This window comes from Staurois parvus, unplaced genomic scaffold (genome assembly GCF_062004578.1).
Source record: "Staurois parvus isolate SC_StPar_1 unplaced genomic scaffold, SC_StPar_1.0 ptg000160l, whole genome shotgun sequence".
NCBI classification, from domain to species: domain Eukaryota; kingdom Metazoa; phylum Chordata; class Amphibia; order Anura; family Ranidae; genus Staurois; species Staurois parvus.
The window spans coordinates 2,120,157-2,144,213 of NW_028317956.1; the positions used below are offsets into that span (position 1 = coordinate 2,120,157).

Below are 24,057 nucleotides of genomic sequence, written 5' to 3' on the forward strand. Positions count from 1 at the left end.
GTGTACAGCTTGTATAACAGTGTAAATTTGCTCTCCCCTCAAAATGACTCGACACACAGCCATTAATGTCTAAACCGCTGGCAACAAAAGTGAAAATGTCCAAATTGGGCCCAAAGTTGTTTGAACTGTCTTGAATGGGTTGCATTCATAACTGCTGGGGTTATTGTTGACATGCTGTAACTGGCTACAGCTAATCACTTGTTTGAGGGTGCTGTAATTGCCCCTGGTACAGTTGTGTTCAAAATAATAGCAGTCAGACATCACTAACCTGATCAATCACTGTTTTTGATAGAAATGATATTTCTACATGGCAAATAATTTACTAGCAGGTGTAGTAGAGTAATAGAAATCCAACAGACCCAACAGTCATAACATTCATGCTGCTGATTCTGTGCAATTGAATCACTAATTGAAAGGGGCATTTTCAAAATAGCAGTGTGGAGTTCTCTTAGTAAGGTCATTCATTCTTTGAAAAACAGGTGGCAATTATTGCCCTTATTTAAGGAAGGAAGGCAGCAAATGTTGTGCATACTGGTTACAGTGCATTTTTCTCTGAAATTCTGAGTAAAATGGGTCGTTCCAGACAAGAACAGCGTACCTTGATTAAAAAGTTAATTGGAGAGGGGAAAACATATAAAAAAAGTGCAGAAAATGATAGGCTGCTCAGCTAAAATGATCGCAAATGCTTTAAAATGGCAACTAAAACCTGAAAGACGTGGAAGAAAGCAAAAAACTACCATTCGAATGGATAGAAGAATAGCCAAAATGGCAAGGACTCAGCCAACAATCAGCTCCAGGAAGATCAAAGAAGGTCTAAAGTTACCTGTGAGTACTGTTACAATTAGAAGACGCCTATGTGAAGCCAAGCTATCTGCAAGAAGCCCCCACAAAGTCCCACTGTTGAAAGAAAGATGTGCTGAAGAGGTTACAATTTGCCAAAGAGCACATTGACTGGCCTAAAGAGAAATGGTGCAACATTTTGTGGACTGATGAAAGTAAGATTGTTCTTTTTGGGTCTAGTGGCCGGAGACAGTTTGTCAGACGACCCCCAAACACTGAATTCAAGCCACAGTACACTGTGAAGACAGTGAAGCATGGTTGCGCAAGCATCATGATATGGGGATGTTTCTCATACTACGGTGTTGGGCCTATTTATCGCATACCAGGGATCATGGATCAGTTTGAATACATCAGAATACTTGAAGAGGTCATGCTGCCTTATGCTGAAGAGGAAATGCCCTTGAAATGGGTGTTCCAACAAGACAACGACCCCAAACACACCAGTAAACGTGCAACATCTTGGTTCCAGACCAACAAGATTGACGTTATGGAGTGGCCAGCCCAATCCCCGGATCTTAATCTAATAGAAAACTTGTGGGGTGACATTAAAAATGCAGTTTCTGAGGCAAAACCAAGAAATAGAGAAGAACTGTGGAATGTAGTCCAATCATCCTGGGCTGGAATACCTGTTCACAGTTGCCAGAAGTTGGTTGACTCCATGCAACACAGATGTACAGCAGTTCTCAGAAACAGTGCTTATACAACTAAATATTCATTAAGTGATTCAAAGGAAAGCAAAATCTTCAAACATGTTTCAGTTTATATAGTGAATGTTTGAGTTTGTTAAGAAGAATACAAACACTGCTATTTTTTTGACCAGTCTAATATTCACTTTTCTTCAATTTTTTAGTGGAACAACACACATTTGATATATTTTTCTTCAGGTTGATTTGGAATAGAATGTGTAGTGTTCCCAATGCATTTGTGTGTATGGAAATAAAAGCTATTAGAAGGATTTTGAGCTTTATTCACTTTTTTCAACACACTGCTATTATTTTGAACCCAACTGTACATGTGATAGTTGTGGGCCAATCATGGCTTGGTTCATAATGAATCACAGCTGTTATGAATTAACCACCTCCCGTGGGACGGTGGCAGTGTAGGGGCTGGTGGCCATTTATAAACGGCCTCCCCGCCCCCTGCTTGTGCGCACTCTGGTGCAGCGAGCATCACCGCGATCCGGTGCCCGCTGTGTCCTCCGGACACAGTAGAACACCGATTGTCATACGGGACCTCTGTGCGAGGTCCCGATCATGTCATCACTGGCCAATGCAGAGTAGTAAGCAAGATGTCACTTCTGACATCATTGCTTACTACGTGTGAAATCTGTGAATGATCACAGAGGTCACATGGTACAAGGCTATTCACAACAGCCTTGTACCATGTGACAAGCTGTGACCAATCACAGCTCACAGTAGTTCTCAAGAATGCAGCCAGAGAGGAGAAATTATTGCTTTTACAGCCTTTATGGGTGTAAAAACAATCAGTGTAAAAAAAATCTTCATCACCCCCCTACAAGCAGTACAGTGTCACCATGGTGACACTGTACTGCTAGGGTGACAGTATGTAAAAAAAAAAAAACAAAATAAAAAAAACCCATAAATAATATAATAAAATAATATAAAAAGAAATTTAAAAATTATAATTTTTGGGTATAAACTAATTTTTTTTTTTTTCACTAAAAAGATAACTGAATAAATTTTGCCAAGATTTATGATGAAAGATTATTTATTTGCAAAATTTTATAGGAAAAACACTTTTTTTTTTTTTTTCAAAATTTTTGGACTTTTTCAATTACATAGCAAAAAAATAAAGCTTTATTTTGGTGGTATTTATTCACCACTGGGATTTTTATCTGTCTCATATGGGTACAGTGTTGCATGACCGCCCAATTGTCATTCAAAGTGTGATAGCACTGAAAGCTGAAAATTGGCCTGGACAGGAAGGGGGTAAAAGTGTCTGGACTTGAAGTGGTTAAATTTCTAACAGCTTTGTTTACATTGTGATCTCATAGTGAACACAGCATTTCAGGGAGCTGCCATTGCGCATGTGGCAGGTAAAATATATTTACGTTGCTAAGATTGGCCATGCTGCCCATCCACAGTAAAAGTACTGTGGGTGGGCAGCAAGTGGGGGAATATTCCATTTTATTCAGACTCTATAGTCTTTTTTTTTTTATTGATTCAATTTCTCTTTTCAGGTTTTTCATTATTCCCATGTGTGTTAATGTTTTTAAAATTCCTGTTCCTGTACTTCATTTGTGCCTATCTGTGTACATTGGCCAGCCATACCTACTGAATTTCCTGTTTGCAGGGTTTTCCTACACATTCTCACAGTCTGGGACTACTTGTTATGTTGTGACATTTAACCCCTTCGCGCCGGGCGCCTCCTGGCCCTTTAAGGTGTTTCTGACGCCGGGAGGTGGGGCGTGATTTAGTGTCATGTGACCGCCATGATTGGCTGTCACAGCAGCACGTGTCGGGACCTTTCCGTGGGAGATCGACAAATGTGTTGGGAGCACGCTCTCAGCACATGTTTACAAATGGTATGCAAATATGCGGTCGCTCGTGTCAAGGCCCAGCCGCTGAGAGGCTGCATGTTTGCTTAGGGTCGGCTTGAAGAGGTTAAGTGTTGGTGTGCTCATACTTTTCTTTCGTGTCTTCTGGCAGGAAATTGTTGTCGGGAGCAACATGGACAAAATTTATATTGTAATGAACTATGTGGAACATGATTTGAAGAGTCTCATGGAGACCATGAAACAACCCTTTCTACCAGGTAAATTGAGTAGTGTAAGTAACAGTAGGTTATGATGATTTATGTTTGGTATTTTCTGTGATCCAGGAGACCTTGCTGGCTTACAAGGCTTGCTTAAAGACACTTTACACTAACAAAAACAAATTATTATAATACAGGATTTATATAGTGCCAACAGTTTATACAGCACTTTACAACATAAGGGCAGACTGTACAATTACAATACAGTTTAATACAGGAGGGATCAGGGGGCTTACAATCTAAGAGACAACCTATGGTTATTTTGCTTTGACAACAACTATGCACAGTAGTATTGGCTCCCCATGGATATAAATTAAAGTGAGAGAAATGTGGGGCTGCCATTGCAGGCCTCCTTCTGTAAATGTTAGACATCTGGCTGTGTCTGACTTAAGTATGTTTGTCACAGCTCCAGAAAAAGCATGCTGCCATTAGAACAACTTATCTTTACACTTGTTCTGGGTCAGTGACTCAGAGAACATGAAGTCAAAGCATCAGACTGGCAGCTAAAGAACTATCATTCTCCTAGATTGTAAGCTTGAAAGAGCAGGGTCCTCGATCCCCTCATGTTTTGCATTGTATTGTTATTGTTCTGTCACATGTTCTGTCCCCCTTTGTAATGTTCAGCGCTGAGCGAACTATTGGCGCTTTATAAATACTGTATAATAATAATAATCATTCTCAAAGAAGAGTTCAGTAATGGCAACCTCCATTAACCTCCCTAACGGTATTCCCGAGTGTAGCTCGGGGTAAAATGTCTGTACCAAAAGCGGTAACCCCGAGCTACACTCGGGCTTACCATGCGGCGTTGCATAGGGAGTCCCTGCAGCACTTATCTTGTTCTTCGCTCCCGCGATGTGTCCCCTGCAGCGTCCCCGGCCATCTCCTCCGGCTGATGCCGGCATCTGGCTCCTGTGTTCCGGTCCCTGGGACGTACGGGCGGCGGGAAATTTGAAAATTTAAAAAAAATGTCATTTTTTTCAAAACGATTTTACATAGTAAAACATTGCTGTTTCAACCCATTTCACATATATTTTGTCCTTAGTGCTCTGTCCTGTCCCCTGTCTGCATTTTGAATGTTCTTTCTGCCTGGAAACTTAGAAAAGTCCATGGCATCCAAAAAGCGTCCCTTTAGGTCAAAAGCGGTTTTAGACCAGCTAGAGAACAGCGATAGTAAATCAGAACCACTTGCAGAATTGAGTGATAATGATTCGTGGGGAAATTCGTCATCAGACACTGAAAACAATTTTGTGACTTTGCTCAGCAATGTGCGAACTTGGCGCTATATTTCAAATGTCAGTGTTTTTGGTTTGATTATATTATTTAATTAAATGTATTATTATTATATTATTTTTTATGATTATTTATTAAATTATAATTTATGATTTTGTGTTTCAAATTTTATCATACCCGGGATGTTTAATAGACTCTTGTTCGGACAGATTTCAGTGAGTTATTCCTAAATATTACAGCCTACAATAAAAAACTACATATTTCCATGCAAAAAAATGGTACCGCTTTCAGCACCAAAAATCAGAAATAATCATACCGCTAGGGAGGTTAAGCTTTCACTTCATTGTCCCTTTAACTCTCTTGCTGCCACCAATTTAACAGTGCTTACTTAACTGCTATAGCAGCTGAGAGCTTGTTTACCTTTGTTTTCTGCAGGCTGGCTGCTCTCTTGTAGAAGTTACCCAGGACTTCCTTTGAGCGCATAGGTGACTTTGGGGTCTGATAAGTTCCTGCTGTCTTCTTAAAGAGATACTGTGAACTATGATGTTACACTGGAAGCTTATGATAGCAGTAAAGTTAGGTTAAAAAATGTTTATAAAAATAAAAAAAAAAAAACCAACAAAAGCTCAACTTTTATATTTTACTATAATTATGTGTGACATAAATTGCAATTACCATCATCATATATTTCAGGGTAATTGATTTCAGCAAATATAAACTGTTTTGGGGATTTTAAGTGTGCTTTATGCCTAAAATGCACACTTTAACTGTCAAATCACTCACAAATACATGCAGGCTCCACCTTCGCAACATCGCCAAAATACGCTCCTTCCTTACCCCAGACACCACTAAACTACTCGTTCACTCCCTGATTATCTCACGCCTTGACTACTGCAACTCCCTCCTCATCGGCCTACCCCAGTGCAAACTCTCCCCGCTTCAGACCATCCTGAACTCAGCTGCCAGACTCATCCACCTCACCAGCCGCTCCACCTCTGCCACCCCCCTCTGCCTCTCCCTCCACTGGCTCCCCATTGCCCAACGCATTAAATTCAAACTGCTCACTCTGACCTATAAAGCCATTCACAACACTGCCCCTAACTACCTCACCGACCTGATTCCCAAGTACCACCCTACCCGTACCCTTCGCTCTTCACAGGACCTCCTTCTATCTTGCTCCCTGGTCTCCTCCTCCCACGCACGACTGCAAGACTTCTCCAGGTCCTCCCCCATCCTCTGGAACTCACTACCCCAATCCATCAGACTGTCACCTTCCCTCCTCACCTTCAGGCGCTCCCTGAAAACCCACCTCTTCAGGGAAGCCTACCCCACCCTCACCTAACAGCCGCTGCCCTTCCCTCCTCCTACCACTCCATCCCCCACAGCCATTTCCTCCTGTACCTCTACCCCCTCCCTCCTAGATTGTAAGCTCGAAAGAGTAGGGCCCTCTTACCCCTTGTGTGCTGTTTGATGTTACTGTACTGTTTCATGTATTGTCCCCCCTCTATTGTACAGCGCTGAGCAAACCCTTTGGCGCTATATAAACTCGATAAATAAATAAATAAATAAACTTATATAAATAGCAATGGAAGAATGGCTCTGGTAAAGAAAGGTATAATGGATTGCTTAGGCTGGCTTTGTAATAAATTGTTGTTGGTAAATCTAAACATGTTCAAACCACTTGTAACTGCTTTAAATGTTAATTTGCTCTATAAATATATTCTGTTTCCACAGTGGTTTTATTAAAGCTGAACTCTGTGCTCTAGAACTCATTTAATTAGATTTCTCAATAGCCATAAAGTATATAAATCCACTTTTTTGTCCACCAAATCCCTTTGCAAAACTCACATATTTTGTAAATATAGCAGTGACATTACTGGATTACAGCACAGATTTGGAAGAAAATACTCAAAGAGCACTCAAGATTCAAAAAAGAATACACTTGGCTCCAGTGTTTTATACAATATTTTCTTATCCTGGAGTACAGCTTCAAAGGTACCGTTTAGGAAGATAAATAATGTTACTTTGCCCTGACAATAAATGTAAAACGGAGTTGGCTGTAACTTTTTGCATGAGCTGAATATCTTGAGGCTGGAATTTGTAGGAACCAGACACTGTAGCTGTATGCTTGTCTGAACCCCTTTTTTTTTTTTCTTCTTCTTTCATAGAAGATTATATAAACATTCGCTGCAAAACTGGCCAGTAATTCTTGAGCATTGTTTTGTAACCAGTTTTTGGTTTTTTTTTCTATAATCCAAACCTGGGGAGTCTATATGTTATAACACTGAAGTGACTAAAAAACCACCCATTATAGGTTTTGGACACTGATAATTCTCAGAACTGATAATTCTTACATCCAGAGTTTTAGTACAGTTCACTGTAAGTTAGGTTTACATTTTTTTTTTTTTTTTTCCTGTTAACTGACATCTGTTGCTGATTAGCTCAGATAAAGAAAGCTTTGTAGCACTTGTGTATTTAGCCTGTGTGCTAGGCATACTGTGAACTGTAAAGAGTACCAGTACTTATCCATTTACCATGTCCACAGGTGAGGTGAAAACGCTAATGATTCAGCTGTTACGAGGAGTTCGCCATCTGCATGATAACTGGATTCTTCATAGGGATCTCAAGACCTCAAATTTGCTGCTCAGTCATGCTGGTATATTAAAGGTAAGTACATAGATATTTAACACCTTCCTGCCCGACCTATAGCAGATTGACGGCCAGGAGGGACATGCCGTTGTGACTGGGCATCATATGATGTCCTGTCAAAATCTGTCACTGGCTGTGTACACAGGACACACAGTCGATGACATATCCACTACTCAGCCTGTTGCCAGTGTCATGTGACCACTGTGACCAGTCACAGCAGATCACATGTCGATTGTATACAATGGATGGCTTCCTGTCATGCCATTCATTGTATACAATTGTGTTGTTAACTGTGATTGATCAAAGCAGTCACATGGTACTAACAGGGCCAATCACAACCCATCTATCATGTGGTGAGCTTTGCTCAATCACAGCTATTCACAACAAAAGATTGAATGAATCCGTTTTCATTCAGTAACAATGATTGCAAATATCAATGAAATACATTGGTATTGGCAATCATAATGTGTAAAAAAAAAAAAAAAAATCCTGATCTCTTGCCCAGAGTAGTTATATGTTACTTTGGTCATGGTGTTTTGAAAACAAAATAGTAAAAAAAGAAAAACTAGTGTAATAAAAAATAGACAAATTTGGAAAAAAATTAAAATTGTTTTTTTTTAATTTCTACATTTTCCAAAAAATTGTAACAAAAAATTACAACCTCCAAAAAACTCACCATGCCTCTTACTAAATACCTTGGACTGTCTATTTTCCAAAAGTGGGTAATTTGGGGGGGTATTTGTGCTATGCTGGCATTTTCAGGCCTCAAGAAATTAGATTGGCCTGGCCGTCAGTACATTGATTGACTGTCAGATATATATACCTTGGTAACTTTATAACTATAACTTTCCATCAGACTGAATAATATACACTAATTTGGGGTGTTTTTACCAAAGAAATGTAGCAGACTACATTTTGACCTACATTTATGAAGAAATGTGATTTGCAAAGTTTTATAACAAAACGGAGAAAAAGGAGTTTTTTTTCAAAAGTTTCAGGTTTTTTTTGTTTAGCAAAAAATAAAAAACTCAATGGTGATTAAATACCACCAAAAGAAAGCTCTGTTTGTGTGGAAAAAAATAACATTTTTTTTATGGGTAGTGTTGCATGACCGCACAATTGTCATTCAAAGTGTGACAACACTGAAAGCTGAAAATTGGCCTGGACGGGAAGGGGGTAAAAGTGCCTGGAATTGAAGTGGTTAATGTTCCTATAGATATAAGATTACCTTTGGCCAGATTACATTATTATAGTTATCCTATATGGAACAATTGTTTATTTTAGGTTAAAAAAAAACCCGCTTGAAGTGAACAAAAGCTGTCTGCACAGGCCCTTTTAAACGATTAGATATTTTTAACTGATCTCGGGTTGTCCTTGCTCATTCTGTTTGATGCATGAAGAAGCCCAGTGAGGTGATACAAGTTTACTGTTTAACCATCCTACGATCATCATATACTGTATTACAAAAAAAAAAAAAAAGTAGTTGGTATGTGGAGTTATCACAACACTGCAGACAATACTCACGGGCAGCCAGTGCACTCTTTGAAGGCCTGTGATCGAACTGTCTTTAAAGTGGATGTAAAGGCTGAAGGTGTTTTTGCCTTCATGCATTCTATGCATGAAGGTAAAAAACCTTCTGTGTGCAGCAGTGCCCCCCCCCCCCCCCAATACTCGAGCGCATTCAAGCGATGTGAAAGATATCCTTGGCTGTCCCGAGTCTCTGCCTTCTCATTGGCTGAGACAGCAAGCTGCTGTCAATCACAGCCAGTCAGCTAATGAGGAGAGAGGGGTGGGGCCAAGCCACTGCTCCCTGTGTGAATGGACACACGGAGCAGCGGGTGCCCCCATAGAAAGCTGCTTGCTGTGGGGGCACCCAACTGGAGGGAGAGGCCAGGAGAACCTGCGGCGCACCCGAGAAGAGGAGGATCCAGGCTGCTCTGTGCAAAACACTGCACACAGCAGGTAAGTATAGACATGTTTGTTATTTTAGAATCGCCTTAAACAGTGCAAATGAGCAGCAAAATGCAGTGAGCAAATTAGAATAGCTCTGTGCCTTGTGATTGTTGTGATGGTCAATTAGGGCTATCATTAATATAAACATTGCAGTTTTAACATTTGAAAGCCATCCCCTTCCCCTCACAATGGAGGATGGGCCTTAGAAAGAAGGGAGGTAGGCAGCTGTAGACAATCGCAGTGAAAATGGGGGGGGGTTTAATTATTTGATCATGGTATTTTTTTAACCCTTTAGGTCACCCCATTTGTACTTCCCTTCCCCTCCCCATCTGTGACCTGTGTATTAACACCCTTTTGTGTCTCAGTTAGTCTTGTATTATAAAGCTATAAAGGTTATTAGATGGGCTTTTTAAAATTTAGCATTCTGAAGTGGACAGCAAATTTTCAGTGAGATTCACGCCACCTTCAGCATCCGTTTGCCAATAATTTGACTTGTTCCTTCATTTGTATTTACCTGTAAGCTATAATTGGATCAGTGTTGTTTTATAGTGTCTTGAGTAATGATTTTCTTACAGGTTGGGGACTTTGGTTTGGCCCGTGAGTATGGTTCTCCACTTAAACCTTACACACCCATTGTAGTGACTCTGTGGTACCGAGCCCCGGAGCTTTTACTTGGAACTAAGGTAAGTACCTTAAAAAATGTTGGCATTTGACAGCACAACATGGCTTGTTATTGTGGTGTTTACATATAAAGATTTTAGAGAGCAGTGGGCAAATTAAGTTCTTACTTCTGAACTGAATATTAAAACTAGCTCCTTTTTGATAATGCAGGCCATAGACGGTTCGTTTATCGGCCGATTTTTCAGCTGAAAAACAAAACATCGGTCGTTCTGTTGCCACCAATGATTGTGAAAATCGGCCGTTTTTCGCAAATTTTCCAGCATGACTGATAAAAGAAATGAGGAACCGCAAAAATCGGTCGATGATATTGCCCCACTAACGGTGCAAAAATTTGCCGATTTATTCTTTCGGACGAAAAATCGGCCGATATACGAACAGTCTATGGCCTGCAGAAGTCTCATACTTTGTATACGACTGCTATAAAAAGGTGAGGTTATAACAGAAGTTTGATATCAAAGTGATGTTGTGAGCTGCTGATGGAAAAGGGACCTGTTCAAGTGATCAAATAAATCTAAATGGTAGATCCTGTAACCGGAATCCTGCCACTGATATAGATGGGTTAGGCAGGCCATAAACTAAGTCATTTTCTTTCCTGCAACCACAGCTTACAGGAAAGAAAATTGATTTCCCCCATCACCATATTCATTGACCAACCTCCATAAAGTCAGCCTGCCTCTAGACGGATTCAAATTCGGCCGGTCATTGCTGAACTGGTCAAACTTCGATTCATCTATGGCTAGCTTTAGTCTTTAGCGTGGAGGAACTCAGCGAGAGGAGAATGCAAACAAAAGGTTAGATTTACATTAGGAAGGTTATTATTAGGGGTGGGGTTACAGGGAGCAGAATTAGTGGTCAGGGTTAGGGTGGAGCATTGTATCTATCTCCTGATGATGAAAGCTAATGTGTTGAGAAAAACAGGCACTCTTGTTGGGAAAGTGTGGTGTTCTTTGTGTGTGATTGTTGGCTCTCAATTACGGCTGTCAATAACCGTTTGAAATCATCCACTTGTTCTTAGGGTTTCAAAGAATTCAATTCTGCAGATAAAACCCACCATCCTCAGGCTGTAGTGAAATCTGCAGTGCATTAATTACATTCAATACTTGTATTTGTCTGATACAATTACAGTATTAAGAGAAATAAGTTAAAGAAGAAAAAGTGTAACTTGCTTTATTTTTTTACACTTTTCTCAGCCTACAGGTGAAACTCAAAAAATTAGAATATTGTGCAAAATTTCATTTATTTCAGTAATGCAACTTAAAAGGTGAAACTAATATATGAGATAGACTCATTACATGCAAAGCAAGATAGTTCAAGCTGTGATTTGTCATAATTGTGATGATTATGGCTTACAGCTCATTAAAACCCCAAATCCACAATCTCAGAAAATGAGAATATTGTGAAAAGGTGCAATATTCTAGGCTCAAAGTGTCCCACTCTAATCAGCTAATTAAGCCATAACACCTGCAAAGGGTTCCTGAGCCTTTAAATGGTCTCTGTCTGGTTCAGTAGGAATCACAATCATGGGAAAGACTGCTGACCTGACAGTTGTGCAGAAAACCATCATTGACACCCTCCATAAGGAGGGAAAGCCTCAAAAAGTAATTGCAAAAAAAGTTGGATGTTCCCAAAGTGCTGTATCAAAGCACATTAATAAAAAGTTATGTAGAAGGGAAAAGTGTGGAAGAAAAAGGTGCACAAGCAGCAGGGATAACCGCAGCCTGGAGAGGATTGTCAGGAAAAGGCCATTCAAAAGTGTTGGGGACTTTCACAAGGAGTGGACTGAGGCTGGAGTCAGTGCATCAAGAGCCACCACACACAGATGGATCCTGGACATGGACTTCAAATGTTGTATTCCTCTTGTCAAGCCGCTCCTGAACAACAAACAACGTCAGAAGAGTCTTACCTGGGCTAAAGAAAAACAGACCTGGTCTGTTACTCAGTGGTCCAAAGTCCTCTTTTCTGATGAGAGCAACTTTTGCATCTCATTTGGAAACCAAGGACCCAGAGTATGGAGGAAGAATGGAGAGGCACACACTGCAAGATGCTTGAAGTCCAGTGTAAAGTTTCCACAGGCTGTGTTAATTTGGGGAGCCATGTCATCTGCTGGTGTTGGTCCACTGTGCTTCATTAAGTCCAGGGTCACGGCAGCCATCTACCAGGAGATTGTGGAGCACTTCATGCTTCCTTCCACAGATGAGCTTTATGGGGATGCTGACTTCATTTTCCAGCAGGACTTGGCACCTGCCCACACTGCCAAAAGCACCAAAACCTGGTTCAATGATCGTGGGATTACTGTGCTTGATTGGCCAGCAAACTCGCCTGACCTAAACCCCATAGAAAATCTATGGGGCATTGCCAAGAGAAAGATGAGAGACATGAGACCGAACAATGCAGAAGAGCTGAAGGCCGCTATTGAAGCATCCTGGTCTTCCATAACACCTCAGCAGTCCCACAGGCTGATAGCTTCCATGCCACGCCACATTGAGGCAATAATTGCTGCAAAAGGGGCCCAAACCAAGTACTGAGTACATATGCATGCTTATACTTTTCAGAGGTCCGATATTGTTCTATGTACAATCCTTGTTTTATTGATTGCATGTAATATTCTAATTTTCTGAGATTGTGGATTTGGGGTTTTCATGAGCTATAAGCCATAATCCTCACAATTATGACATCACTGCTTGAACTATCTTGCTTTGCATGTCTATCTCATATATTAGTTTCACCTTCTAAGTTGCATTCCTGAAATTAACTTTTGCACGATATTCTAATTTTTCGAGTTTCACCTGTATATTAAATAAAAATGTGTCTTTTTATTAAACCAGTGTATCAAACAAAATGCTCTTAAAACTTCTGTATATAAAAAGTATTTTTAGGTGTGCATATTAGTCATATAGTTATTGACAAGTTAACCATTGTTTGCTTGCTGCTAAATTGACCTGGGCATCTCGGCAGCAGTGACCTCATGAGAGTTAATGGTGGCTAATTCATTAATTTGTGGCCATAAGAAACAAGTTTGGAGTCTGCCGTCTGAGTACTATTTCTTCTCAGAATTATGATGATTGCTATAGTACAGTACTCTTCAACATCACTGCTTTGATTTAGTTTTCTAATTCTACATTATCTACCATTTTCTTCTCCAGGAGTACTCTACAGCCATAGATATGTGGTCAGTGGGATGTATTTTTGGGGAGCTGCTGACCCAGAAACCGCTCTTCCCAGGAAAATCTGAGATTGACCAAATTAATAGAATATTTAAGGTAAGGTTTAAGGAATATGTTACACCCATATTTAGGGTATACCATGCCTCCAGGACCTCCCCCTCACCTTCACCCACATAGCTTTGTCATCATCCAGAGAGATCTATGAATAAATAAACTTTAAGTCCTGTCTGCCTCTGCAGCAGACGGCTTGTAGTTCTCAATGAACTACGAGGCCACTGATAAGAACCCCCTGTAGTTCAGTGACATTTTCTCAAGCTTTATAACAGAAATCCCTTATGGAAATACAGGCAGAAAACTGAAGTAAGTGTCTGCAGGAGCCTGAGATTGCACCCACAATTCACTGATAACCAATACAAGTGAAGGGATGGACACTGCTCAACCGACCCCAGGAGTACAATGTTAAGGAATAGCCTCAGCTGCTGTAATGGCCACGCCCACTGACGCATTTCGCCCTACAAACCAATTACCTAATTATCCAAACTAGTGCTGTTAGAACAGAGCAGGCACCTCAGTTCCTTTCTTAACCACTTGCCCTCCTGTGGATTTACCCCCCTTCCTGCCCAGGCCATTTTTTGCATTACGATGCTGTGTTATTTTAACTCACAATTGCGCAGTCATGCAACACTACACCCAAATTAAATGTATGTCCTTTTTTTTTCCCACGAATTGAGCTTTCTTTAGGTGGTCTTTGATCGCCTGTGTTTTTTTTTATTTTTTGCGCTATAAGCAAAAAAAGACCGACAATTTTGAGAAAAAAAACAATATTTTGGGCTTTTTGCTATTAAACATGTCCAATAAAAAAAATTTTAAAAATCTAATTTTGTCATAAATTTAGGCCAAAATGTATTCTGTGACATGTCTTTGCTAAAAAAAAATCCCAATACATGTATATTAATTGGTTTACACGGACGTTATAGGGTTTACAAATGGCGGTATTGATAATGGGGCAATTTTTTTTTTTCTTCCTACTAGTAATGGCGGCGATCAGCGACTTTTGGTAAAAAAATTGTAAACCAAACAATCTTCCTCCCCGTCGGAGATGCTCGGTAATCACCGGGCGCCGGCAAGTAATTACCAGCCGGGGCCCGGTGATTGACATCTGCGGCCGTGGATGGCGGCGCGTTTAGGACGCGCACGCAGCTTGTGCGAGCCCCCTACTCGGAAATGTAAAATGACTTGAGTATATACACGTGATTCTGCACACAGGTGCTGCCCTGTAGCAGTATATCTGCTATAGGGCGATCCTTAAGTGGTTAATGTTAACACCTCTAGTAGTGTTAGGAATACACTTCTTGTACAGGCTAAATGGATTGAAAGCCTATCCCTGTGCTGTCGCAATAGCCCATTAGTGTGGTGGGCATCCCAATTGGTCCATAATCTTAGGTTTAAAGCATATTTTTACTTTTGCAGTCAAATTTGAGAAAGCCCCACTATATGATTGTGTGTCTATTCACATAGCATACCCAAAAAAAAGCAGTTTTAGTTGTTTTTTGGGGAAAGGGTGTAATGGCTGACTGCCAGGATTTTTCAACAGTGTGAGAGTTCAGGCTGGTACACACGGCCAAATATCGGCTGATATTGGCCAGTTCCACAGAAACTGGCCAACATTCGTCTTGTGTGTACAGCAGCCTGTCCAACAGAAGGTGGCCTAATGACCAACTTTTATTGAATGGGCATGCTGTAAAATCTGCATGCAATCAGTGCTTGCAGCCAATGGCTGTGAGAGCTGATCAGTGTATTCTTAAGGTGGAACATGTTCCTAGTGCGGCAGCCGCTGCCCTATTCCCCAACCCCCCCCCCCCCCCCCCAACGGCTCTATCATTCATTCATGGAGTTCTGTGAATGAATCAACTAAAGGTCCCCACAGCCTTAGCAGTTGTCAGCTTGTAGTTCTCAGTGGACTGCCACAGCGCTGTGTAGCACCATGGTAGTTCATTGATTCTTCCTGTCAGTATATCTGCTTGCCCACAACATCCCATACGGTCAAGCATATATACTGACAGGTCTGCAGGAGACCTGCATGGCACCAGCAATCTGCTGATCGCTGGTGCAATGCTTTACAGGCTCCTGCAATAAAAAATATTACATGCACATTTCTTCACCTGCAAAAAAATGTGCATTTACTTTTTTTTTCTTTTTTTTTTCTTTTTTTTTATGTCAAAATGTGAACTTATCCTTTTAACTCTTTGTTCGGACAGACAGTGTTCAAATCTAGTTAAAACTGATAATGAAAATGTGTCAGCACAAGATAAGCAGGGTCAGTTATGGCAAACACAACTGCCCAGCCCCCTCATGAACATAGAGATCTAGAGGAATTTTAAAGTGCTGGGGGTTTCAGAATATAGCATCCAAAATAGGTCATTTGCAATTATTTTTCTTTTAACTTACACTATGTGAATGGGGATATGTAACATATATAAAGATGTTATCCCAATTTGGCTGCAAAAGTGGAAATACATTTAAGGGTGAGGAATGGCTGGGGTCAAAATCCTGACCCATAACTTGGATGTTGGCATCTTTCAGGCACCAGGGATGCTTACAGAGCTGATGTTACCCATCAGGTTTGTTTTAAAGAGTCAATAAAAAAGAATTTGGAAATCCAGGTTTGATATTTGTTTGCTTATTTATGAAATATGTTTAAACCAAAAAAACTTTTAAACCGTAATTTAAAATATTTGATATGCATAATGCCAAGGCAACTGGCTTTAAAAATTCCCCATTTGATCATATTGAGCTTGCTCTTTTTTTAAATGTATTTTGTGAATAAATTAATAAAGTGGTTCTCCAGTGTGAGCAGGCAAATTGCACAGTCCGCATAAAACTTGTTTCTTTGGCTTCAGGATCTGGGGACACCTAGTGAAAAGATCTGGCCAGGTTACAATGAACTCCCTGCAGTCAAGAAAATGACCTTTGCAGATTACCCATACAACAACCTACGGAAGAGGTTTGGAGCTCTCCTCTCCGACCAAGGATTTGACCTCATGAACAAGTATGTTGAGAGATTTTTCATGTTTGCCTTAAATTGTTGCTAAACCCACAACAGTAAAATCAGTCTGTATATGCAGTAAAGCATGCTTGTTATACTCACTGTGGAACCTAAAGGGTTAATCCTCTGCATTGTGTAAAAAGGCCATTAAATCCTGTTTTCTCTGCCCCTCCTCTTGTTCAGATGTTCAACTGATAGAACAGACTGAACCCGTAGCCACATACATATGCTCAGTTTAGTGTGTATTACTAGAGACATTTTTTTTTTTCTTGGGAGAGTGCATGTGATCAGCACAGGGCCAGTCAGCACTGTCCAGACAGAAGGTCAGGGGTTTTACATCCTCCTATAGCAGAAAGAAAACTCCTCCTACATGCTTTAACCAGCGCTCTCCTGAAGTCAAAAGACTGATATAACTGCTGATGAGAAAAGGTATTTAGCAGTTTATATTTACTAAAATAATTGCACTTCCATGTTCTGTGTACTGTGGAAGACCAGATGTAGTGAATGCAGGGGGCTGGGTTTAGAAACACTTTAAAGTTAACCTGTACTAAAATGTTTACTTTTAACATAAAACTGAGAGAATTGTGGACTGTCATCGCTAACCTTCTGGAAATGCTATCTGATTGGCTGTTTGGCTGATTCACTAACGGTAATACTTTCAGAGTCAGCATGACAGGTAACTAGAAATTTGATGAGGGGAGCTCAGTAATGGTAGCCTCCATATTTCTCTTCAATGTCATTAACAGCTTTTTTTGCGCACTGTTTCACTTTTTAAAAAAAAAACTTTAATATAGAAGACATTAGATTTTATTTCATATTTCTTTGTCACCTTGCATAGTTCTGCTCAGTTATTTTATGTGCATGGCAGTTCTGTTTTAGCTTCCATAGACAAGTTTGCTTTTACTTTTTGTTCCTACAGGTTCCTGACTTACTGCCCGGCCAAGAGAATTAATGCAGAAGATGGGCTCAAGCATGAATATTTCCGGGAAACTCCCCTGCCAATCGATCCCTCTGTGTTCCCAACATGGCCAGCAAAGAGCGAACAGCAGAGGGTGAAACGTGGCACAAGTCCTCGTCCTCCAGAAGGCGGTCTGGGCTACAGCCAATTGGTGAGTTCACCTATTATTATTCAAACATGGAGGCTTACTTTATTTTTATACAGCGGTTATATAGCACCGTCAATTTACATTGCACTTTACATATTAATAATTCACATCAGTGCCTACCCTCAAGGAGATTAGCCTAAGGTCCCTGTCTCACATGCATGTATATACTAGAGCCATTTAGACAGAAGTCAGTTACCCTACCAGCATGTCTTTGGAAAGTGGGAGGAAACCAGAGTATCTGGAGGAAATGTCCAAACTCCATGCAGATACTGTCCTGGTCAGGATTCTGAGAATCCCAGTGCTGCAAGGCAGGTGTGCTAACCGCTTAGCCACTGTAGCATAAAGTGCAATGACTGTGTAAGTTTTACTGGCTTATGGAAAACCTCAGTCTCAGTCTTCGTCAAGTAAGTACTGTAAGGTGAAATCTGCCACTTGATTTTCCTTTTGCCCATAGGAGCTGAACCTTGCAGTGACAGAACATTTCCATTCTGAAGGAAAACAATGTTCAGTAACGTTTTCCATACTTCTTCTCCTATAATTTCTACTGATAATAATAATATAATTATTTCTACTACTTTTCTACTTTACTGGATTATTCTGGTGCCTTGCAAAGATTCTTCCTCTTTGTGTGCCTAAAGCCATGCAGTTGCTAAGTAACCCCAGGAACAATGAAGCTCTCCAGAAGCTAAACCCTGGGCAGCTGGGTGTCTGTGAGCACCCTGTTTACTGTATGACAATGAGTCTGAGTGCATGCAAAACAGAACAGAGAGGTCTCTGACTGCATCATTTTCCTTGAGAAAGGGAAAAGAAAAAGGTTAAAACCATATTAATGCTGCAAACCCTCATCAGTTATAAATAGTCTGGGTGGTACTTAAGCCGGGAACGGAAGATGTATGGGCAGGCCACCAATTTACTTCTGTGTAACCAACCTGATGGAACATTTCCACACAATCTGCTCCATTGGCTATAGCCTGCAGTGCTGATCAGTGTATTCTGAGTGCAGGGAAGTCTCTACACTGTCAGAATACAATACCTCAGTGAGAGTGATTCCCCATCCACACACTCGACTTTTTTTTTTTTTTTTTTTTTTTTCATTCAACGCGCCTTAGACTCCTAGGCTACATATTACATCATAAGCAGTACATATTCAGCTTCATTGCAAGTGGTGTCACTGCCCTGGAACTGGTATGCAAGCCAAAAATGAGAGTGACTGCTTCCTTTTGGGGCTTCTCACCTGGGTATATTGTTATCTGAATGATCTATGTAAAGGAAGTAAAGCTATGAATACAAATATTTGATGTGGTAAAACGGAATCTGTGTGGAAATGCAACTTTCTGCTAATATGAAGGTGTTTGCTATTTGAGCAATGTCGTGGATAGTAAGACCCACAGAGGGTATTGTGCAGTTCAATGGATGCTGGATCTGACCTAAGCCAAGAATATTTTGACAGAACTAATAGGACAGTGTTCCCTTCCCTTTTTATATTAATTTTTTTTTTTTTTTTTAACAAATAACTCTACTTTTGTCAGTCATATGAAAGGCTGAAGGTTTTTTACTTTCAGTCCCCACACCTTGCATTCTAGGCATAACGGTAAATAAAACCTTCAGGGTACAGCCACCTTATACCTACCTGAGCCCGATCTCGATCCAAACATTTATACGAAAGCAGGGGCTCTACTGGGTCACTCTTTCATCATTGGCTGAGACACAGCAGCGGGAACCATTGGCTGCCAAAGCAGGGGCTCTACTGGGTCACTCTTTCATCATTGGCTGAGACACAGCAGCGGGAACCATTGGCTGCCACTACTCTGTCATAGCCAGTAAGGAGCAGACAGGACAAAGTCACGCTCTGTTTGTCCCATAGACACACAAAGTGCTCAGGAGCAGGCATGCAAGAATTCCCTCAAAGCAAGAGCTTGCTCTGGGAGCACTCGGCAAGGAGGAGAGACCAGAAGCGCTGACCTGCGAAGAGGAGGATCCGGGCTGCTCTGTACAAAACCATTGCACAGAGCAGGTAAGTATGACATGTTTGTTATTTTAAAGAAAAAAAAAAGCAAACTTTAGATACAGCTTTATTTTTTTTCTTGTTGAAATGGAGGAGACATATGTGTGCACACTGAAAGCCTGGACCCATGGGTAATCAAATCCAGATGTTTAATCCAGACGTTTCTTTTCTCCAGGAAAGAGAAAAGATAATTAGGATTAGGAGTAAAACGTTCTTGCAGCTTTATTCCCTTGCTACATCATGGTTCAGCCTTGTCATTACAAGTTTTTATTACAATTTCACTAGAAGTTCACAGACAAGTCATAGAGTGTAGCCATGAATGGATATCATAATGTGTTTGCCTAATTTTTATTTTAAAAACTTTTCTTTTATTATTGAGGAAAAATGGCAACTTTAAGCACAATAACAAAATCTGACAACCTATACTGTACATGCATACATAATGGAGAGATTGTGAATAATTATCACTAAGATTGCATATGATATTGATAACCCATACATGACATGCAGAGACAGGTCTAGAGGCTTTACAGCTGCCTAGATCGTTTCTATAAGATGAAGCTCATGGATGGTATTGCATGTGGTTCACACCACATTACTGCCTCACCTTAGTACTTCACAAGCGGCAGTAGGAAGATTAAAGAGCACTGTATTCATTTGTTAACAACCACATTTTTTGTTTTCCCTGAGCAGTATGGGCTGGTGCCCATCATATTCAAAGCTGATTGGTCCTCCTCTTCATACAAAGTCTCCATGTAGTGTATGCTGCCCCCTTTCTCAGATTTTATCCTTTTGTTTTCTCTTTCTAGGGTGATGATGATCTCAAAGACACCGGCTTTCACTTGACCACCACCAACCAGGGAGCATCAGCTGCTGGGCCCGGCTTCAGCCTCAAGTTTTGAATTTGGCACAGTGAACAGAACTGTTTTTCCTTAAAGAAAGAGTTATGGGCAGTTGTTAAACTTTTAGTACAGATGAACAATTTACATACTGCACCTAACCCACAAAAATGCAGACTGTTGCTTTCCAAAGTGGGAAGATGAGACTTAAGCAAAGACATGGAGTCTTATTTATTTTTCACACTTGTATATTTGTAGAATTAAAATGCAATTTTTATTGGTATAATCTGTGTTTTGCTGCTTACGTTTTAATTGTTTTCAGTTTTAGCTGCGGATGTTATTTTCAAGTACCTGTGGCACAGGTCTGGTCATACTTGTGTCTTTTTCTACCCTTTAGGTGTCATGGTCAAGCTTGCTTTTTTCTGTTTGTGAAATTTTTACCTCCTTGCTGCAATTGTTCTGTTAGACCTGTGATCCCATTCACGTGCTGCTGGCTTCTGTTTTCACCTGTGGGCGTCACTTCCTGGCCTGCCTCCCAGCCTGCTCATAGTTAGTCTGGCTGAAAAAAGACACAAGTCCATCTAGTTCAACCAATAAAAGGAAAGAAAAAGTATTCAAAATTGTATGCAATCCTATATATACAATCATATGCCCCCAGCTGATCCAAAGGAAAGTAAAAAACTCACCAGCAAAACATGATCACATTTTCTCCAGCAGGAGAAAAATTTCCTTTCTGATCCCCCCCAAGAGACAATCTGATATTCCCTGGATCAACTTTACCTATAAATGTTAGTATCTAGTTATAATATGTGCATTTAGGAAAGAATCCAGGCCTTTTTAAAGCAACCTACTGAGCTGGCCAGAACCAGTTATTGAGGGAGTCTATTCCACATTTTCACAGCTCTTACTGTGAAAAAGCCTTGCGATATTTGAAGATTAAATCTTTTTCCTCCAGACATAAAGTGTGCCCCCTTTTCCTCTTTATAGCTATGCTCAGTGCACCCAGAGATGTCTGAGCACCTTCCCTGGTTTGCCTTGGATTACGTGTATTCTATGCCTGACTACCCGTACACCGACCCTGGCTTCGTCCACCATTTTCACTTGCCTGACACCCAGCCTTCCTGGATCCCCTTCTGCCTCCTGCCCTCTGTACTCACACACACGTGGTCTCCGCACTATCAGCTGGGCGTACCTGGTACCCGTATTTCATGCTGGGATACGTCTACATCAAAATTTTGACAGCGCGATCGCAAATTGCCCAAAAAGTCAATGCCAGTGGCCCTTTGTCAGACATATTGTATAGTAGCAAATATACACTCACCGGCCACTTTATTAGGTACACCTTGCTACCTGGTGTGGTCTTCTGCTGCTGTAGCCCATCTACTTCAAGGTTCTACATGTTGTGCATTCAGAGATGGTATTCTGCATACCTTGGTTGTAATGAGTGGTTATTTGAGTTACTGTTATCTCGAATCAGTCTGCCCATTCTCCTCTGACTTCTGACATCAACAAGGCATTTCGTACACACAACTGCCGCTAACTGGATATTTTTCTTTTTTGGACCATTCTTTGTAAACCCTAGAGATGGTTGTGTGTGAAAATCCCAGTAGAGCAGCAGTGTTTGAAATACTCAGACCAGCCCATCTTGCACCAACGACCATGCCACGTTCAAAGTCACTTAAATCTCCTTTCTTCCCCATTCTGATACTCGGTTTGAACTTCAAGTAATCTTCACCAGATCTAGATGCCTAAATGCAGTTGCTGCCATGTGATTGGTTGATTAGCAATTTGTGTTACCAAGCAAATGAGCAGGTGTACCTAACAGTGGCCGGTGAGTGTATGTTGCTCATTTTGCATAACTGTGGAATGCGCAATTAAATCGGATCTTTCCCTCTTTTCACAAAAAAATAAAACACATCAGCATGCAGATCTACATGCTGATATGAAATCCTCTAAAGTATAAATAAAGGCAAAACATTTTTTTTTTTTTCCCGACAGAGTGGAAAGGAATTTGAATGCCTGTCAGTTTTTATTGCGGTCCATGCCCCTGTTAGGTAGATTCACCCTATTTGTCCTGTTTATCATTATTGAAAGTGAAAATAAAGAAAATCCCAAATTTTGGGTTGTCCCCAAAAAGTAATAGAGGGACACTAGTTCTGGTGATCTGGGGGATCCCCAAGGAATTTCCTCTCACTTCCTGTTTGGTTATGGGACAGAAAGTGAAGTGAAATCTCCACAATGGGGAACCGATGGCAAAAAAATGATCTGTTATAACCCTTCCTTACTCAAAGTTTTGCCTATAGTTCTACTTTAAATTAATGAAATGTCTTTTGCTTTTACTTTCAATTACCGTTTCTAACATGGGATATATGCACCACCTTCACATGAGGACACTGGCAAACAGAGTTGTTAGAACAGCCCATATAACCCCAACCACACCCTCCAATCCTTAGTTTTTGCCAATGTCCTTATGTTATGGAGATCTGGTTACTAAGAGAAGGTTTCTGGCAAGTAATTTTGACATTACTGGAAGATTGAATACAATGCTTTGCTCTTCACACACAGATACCCCCTCCATCCTGCCAGCTGCATCAAAGCCACTGGCAATATGATTGCAGCTTGCATATCAGTCCCAGACCCCTCCACATGGATGATGTGGAACTGGCCTTTAAAGTTGCCTTTTGCACTGGACTCAAAACTACCTCAAGATATTTGGATTTCAGTATCCACGCCTTGTAGTTCTGCTTTATTTCACTGTGTGTTGCTGGCTGTTGCATTTCTGACGTGTGAAACCCTCAGATTGGAACACAGGTGCAACAGCCAACAACACACTGGGAAGATTGGGGTTGTGTCTGTAAAATAATACAACTGTGTGCATTATGGGGAGGAACAGCTTTGATGAGTGCCCTGCCAGCATTCACCCCATCCTCTGCCCTGGTCACCCTGCTTTCCCCTCCTTACTCTATGCTCTGCCCTACTACCCCATCCTATGCTCTTCTGACCCCGTCCCTTGCTCTGCTGACGCCAACATATGCCCTGCTGAATCCACCCTCTGCCCTGTTGTCCCCATCCTAAGCCCTTTTCACCTCATCCTCCCCGTTGACTCTGTTCTCTGCACTACTGACCTGTATCCCGCTGATCCCATCCTATGCCCCATTGACCCCATCCTATGCCCCACTGACCCCATCTTTGACCCTGCAGACCCCTGTTCTCTTTCCTGCTCATCCTGTTCTCTTTCCTGCTCATCCTGTTCTCTTCCCTGCTCATCCTGTTCTCTTCCTCGCTGACCTTGTCCTCTGCCCCGCCAACCCTGTTCTATGTATCATTGGCTCCTTTCCTATGCCCCGCTGACCACGTTCTATGCCCTGTTGGCCCCATACTATGTCCAGCTGACCCCATCCTCAGCCCCTTTGACCTCGTCCTCTCCCCTTTTGACCTCATCCTCTGCCCCACTGACCCCATCCTTGACTCTGCAGATCCCTGTTTTCTATCCTCTATCCTGCTCATCCCTGTACTCTTCCCTACTCACCATGTCCTCTGCCCCACTAACCCTGTCCTTTTCCTTGCTGACCTTGACTTCTGCCCTGCTGACCCTGAGGTTTGAACTGAGGTTTGAAGGTGCAGGAATTGTGGCTGATTTGATGTGTGAAGGTGCAGGAATTGGGGCAATCAGGGGGGGTGAAGGTGCTGTAATTGGGATCATCTAAGGTATGAAGGTGCAGGAATTGTGGCTAATTTGATATGTGAAGGTGCAGGAATTGGGGCTAAT

At 41.2% G+C, this 24,057-nt stretch overlaps 1 protein-coding gene across 17 annotated transcripts in view; it reads left to right on the forward strand.

Annotated features, from left to right (window-relative positions):
* The window catches only part of LOC149463075 (cyclin-dependent kinase 11B), a 74,062-nt gene extending 53,488 nt beyond the window's left edge, over window positions 1-20,574 (forward strand). For all 17 annotated transcript variants that reach the window (XM_089675965.1, XM_089675969.1, XM_089675963.1 and 14 more), the window contains 7 exons: window positions 3,510-3,615; window positions 7,391-7,512; window positions 10,023-10,130; window positions 13,272-13,388; window positions 16,193-16,341; window positions 17,258-17,447; window positions 20,259-20,574. In XM_089675965.1, coding sequence (XP_089532091.1) covers window positions 3,510-3,615; window positions 7,391-7,512; window positions 10,023-10,130; window positions 13,272-13,388; window positions 16,193-16,341; window positions 17,258-17,447; window positions 20,259-20,351 — 885 coding nt within the window. In that variant the 3' untranslated portion in view covers window positions 20,352-20,574. The remainder of the gene's footprint in view (window positions 1-3,509; window positions 3,616-7,390; window positions 7,513-10,022; window positions 10,131-13,271; window positions 13,389-16,192; window positions 16,342-17,257; window positions 17,448-20,258) is intronic.
* The last annotated feature ends 3,483 nt before the right edge of the window (window positions 20,575-24,057 follow it).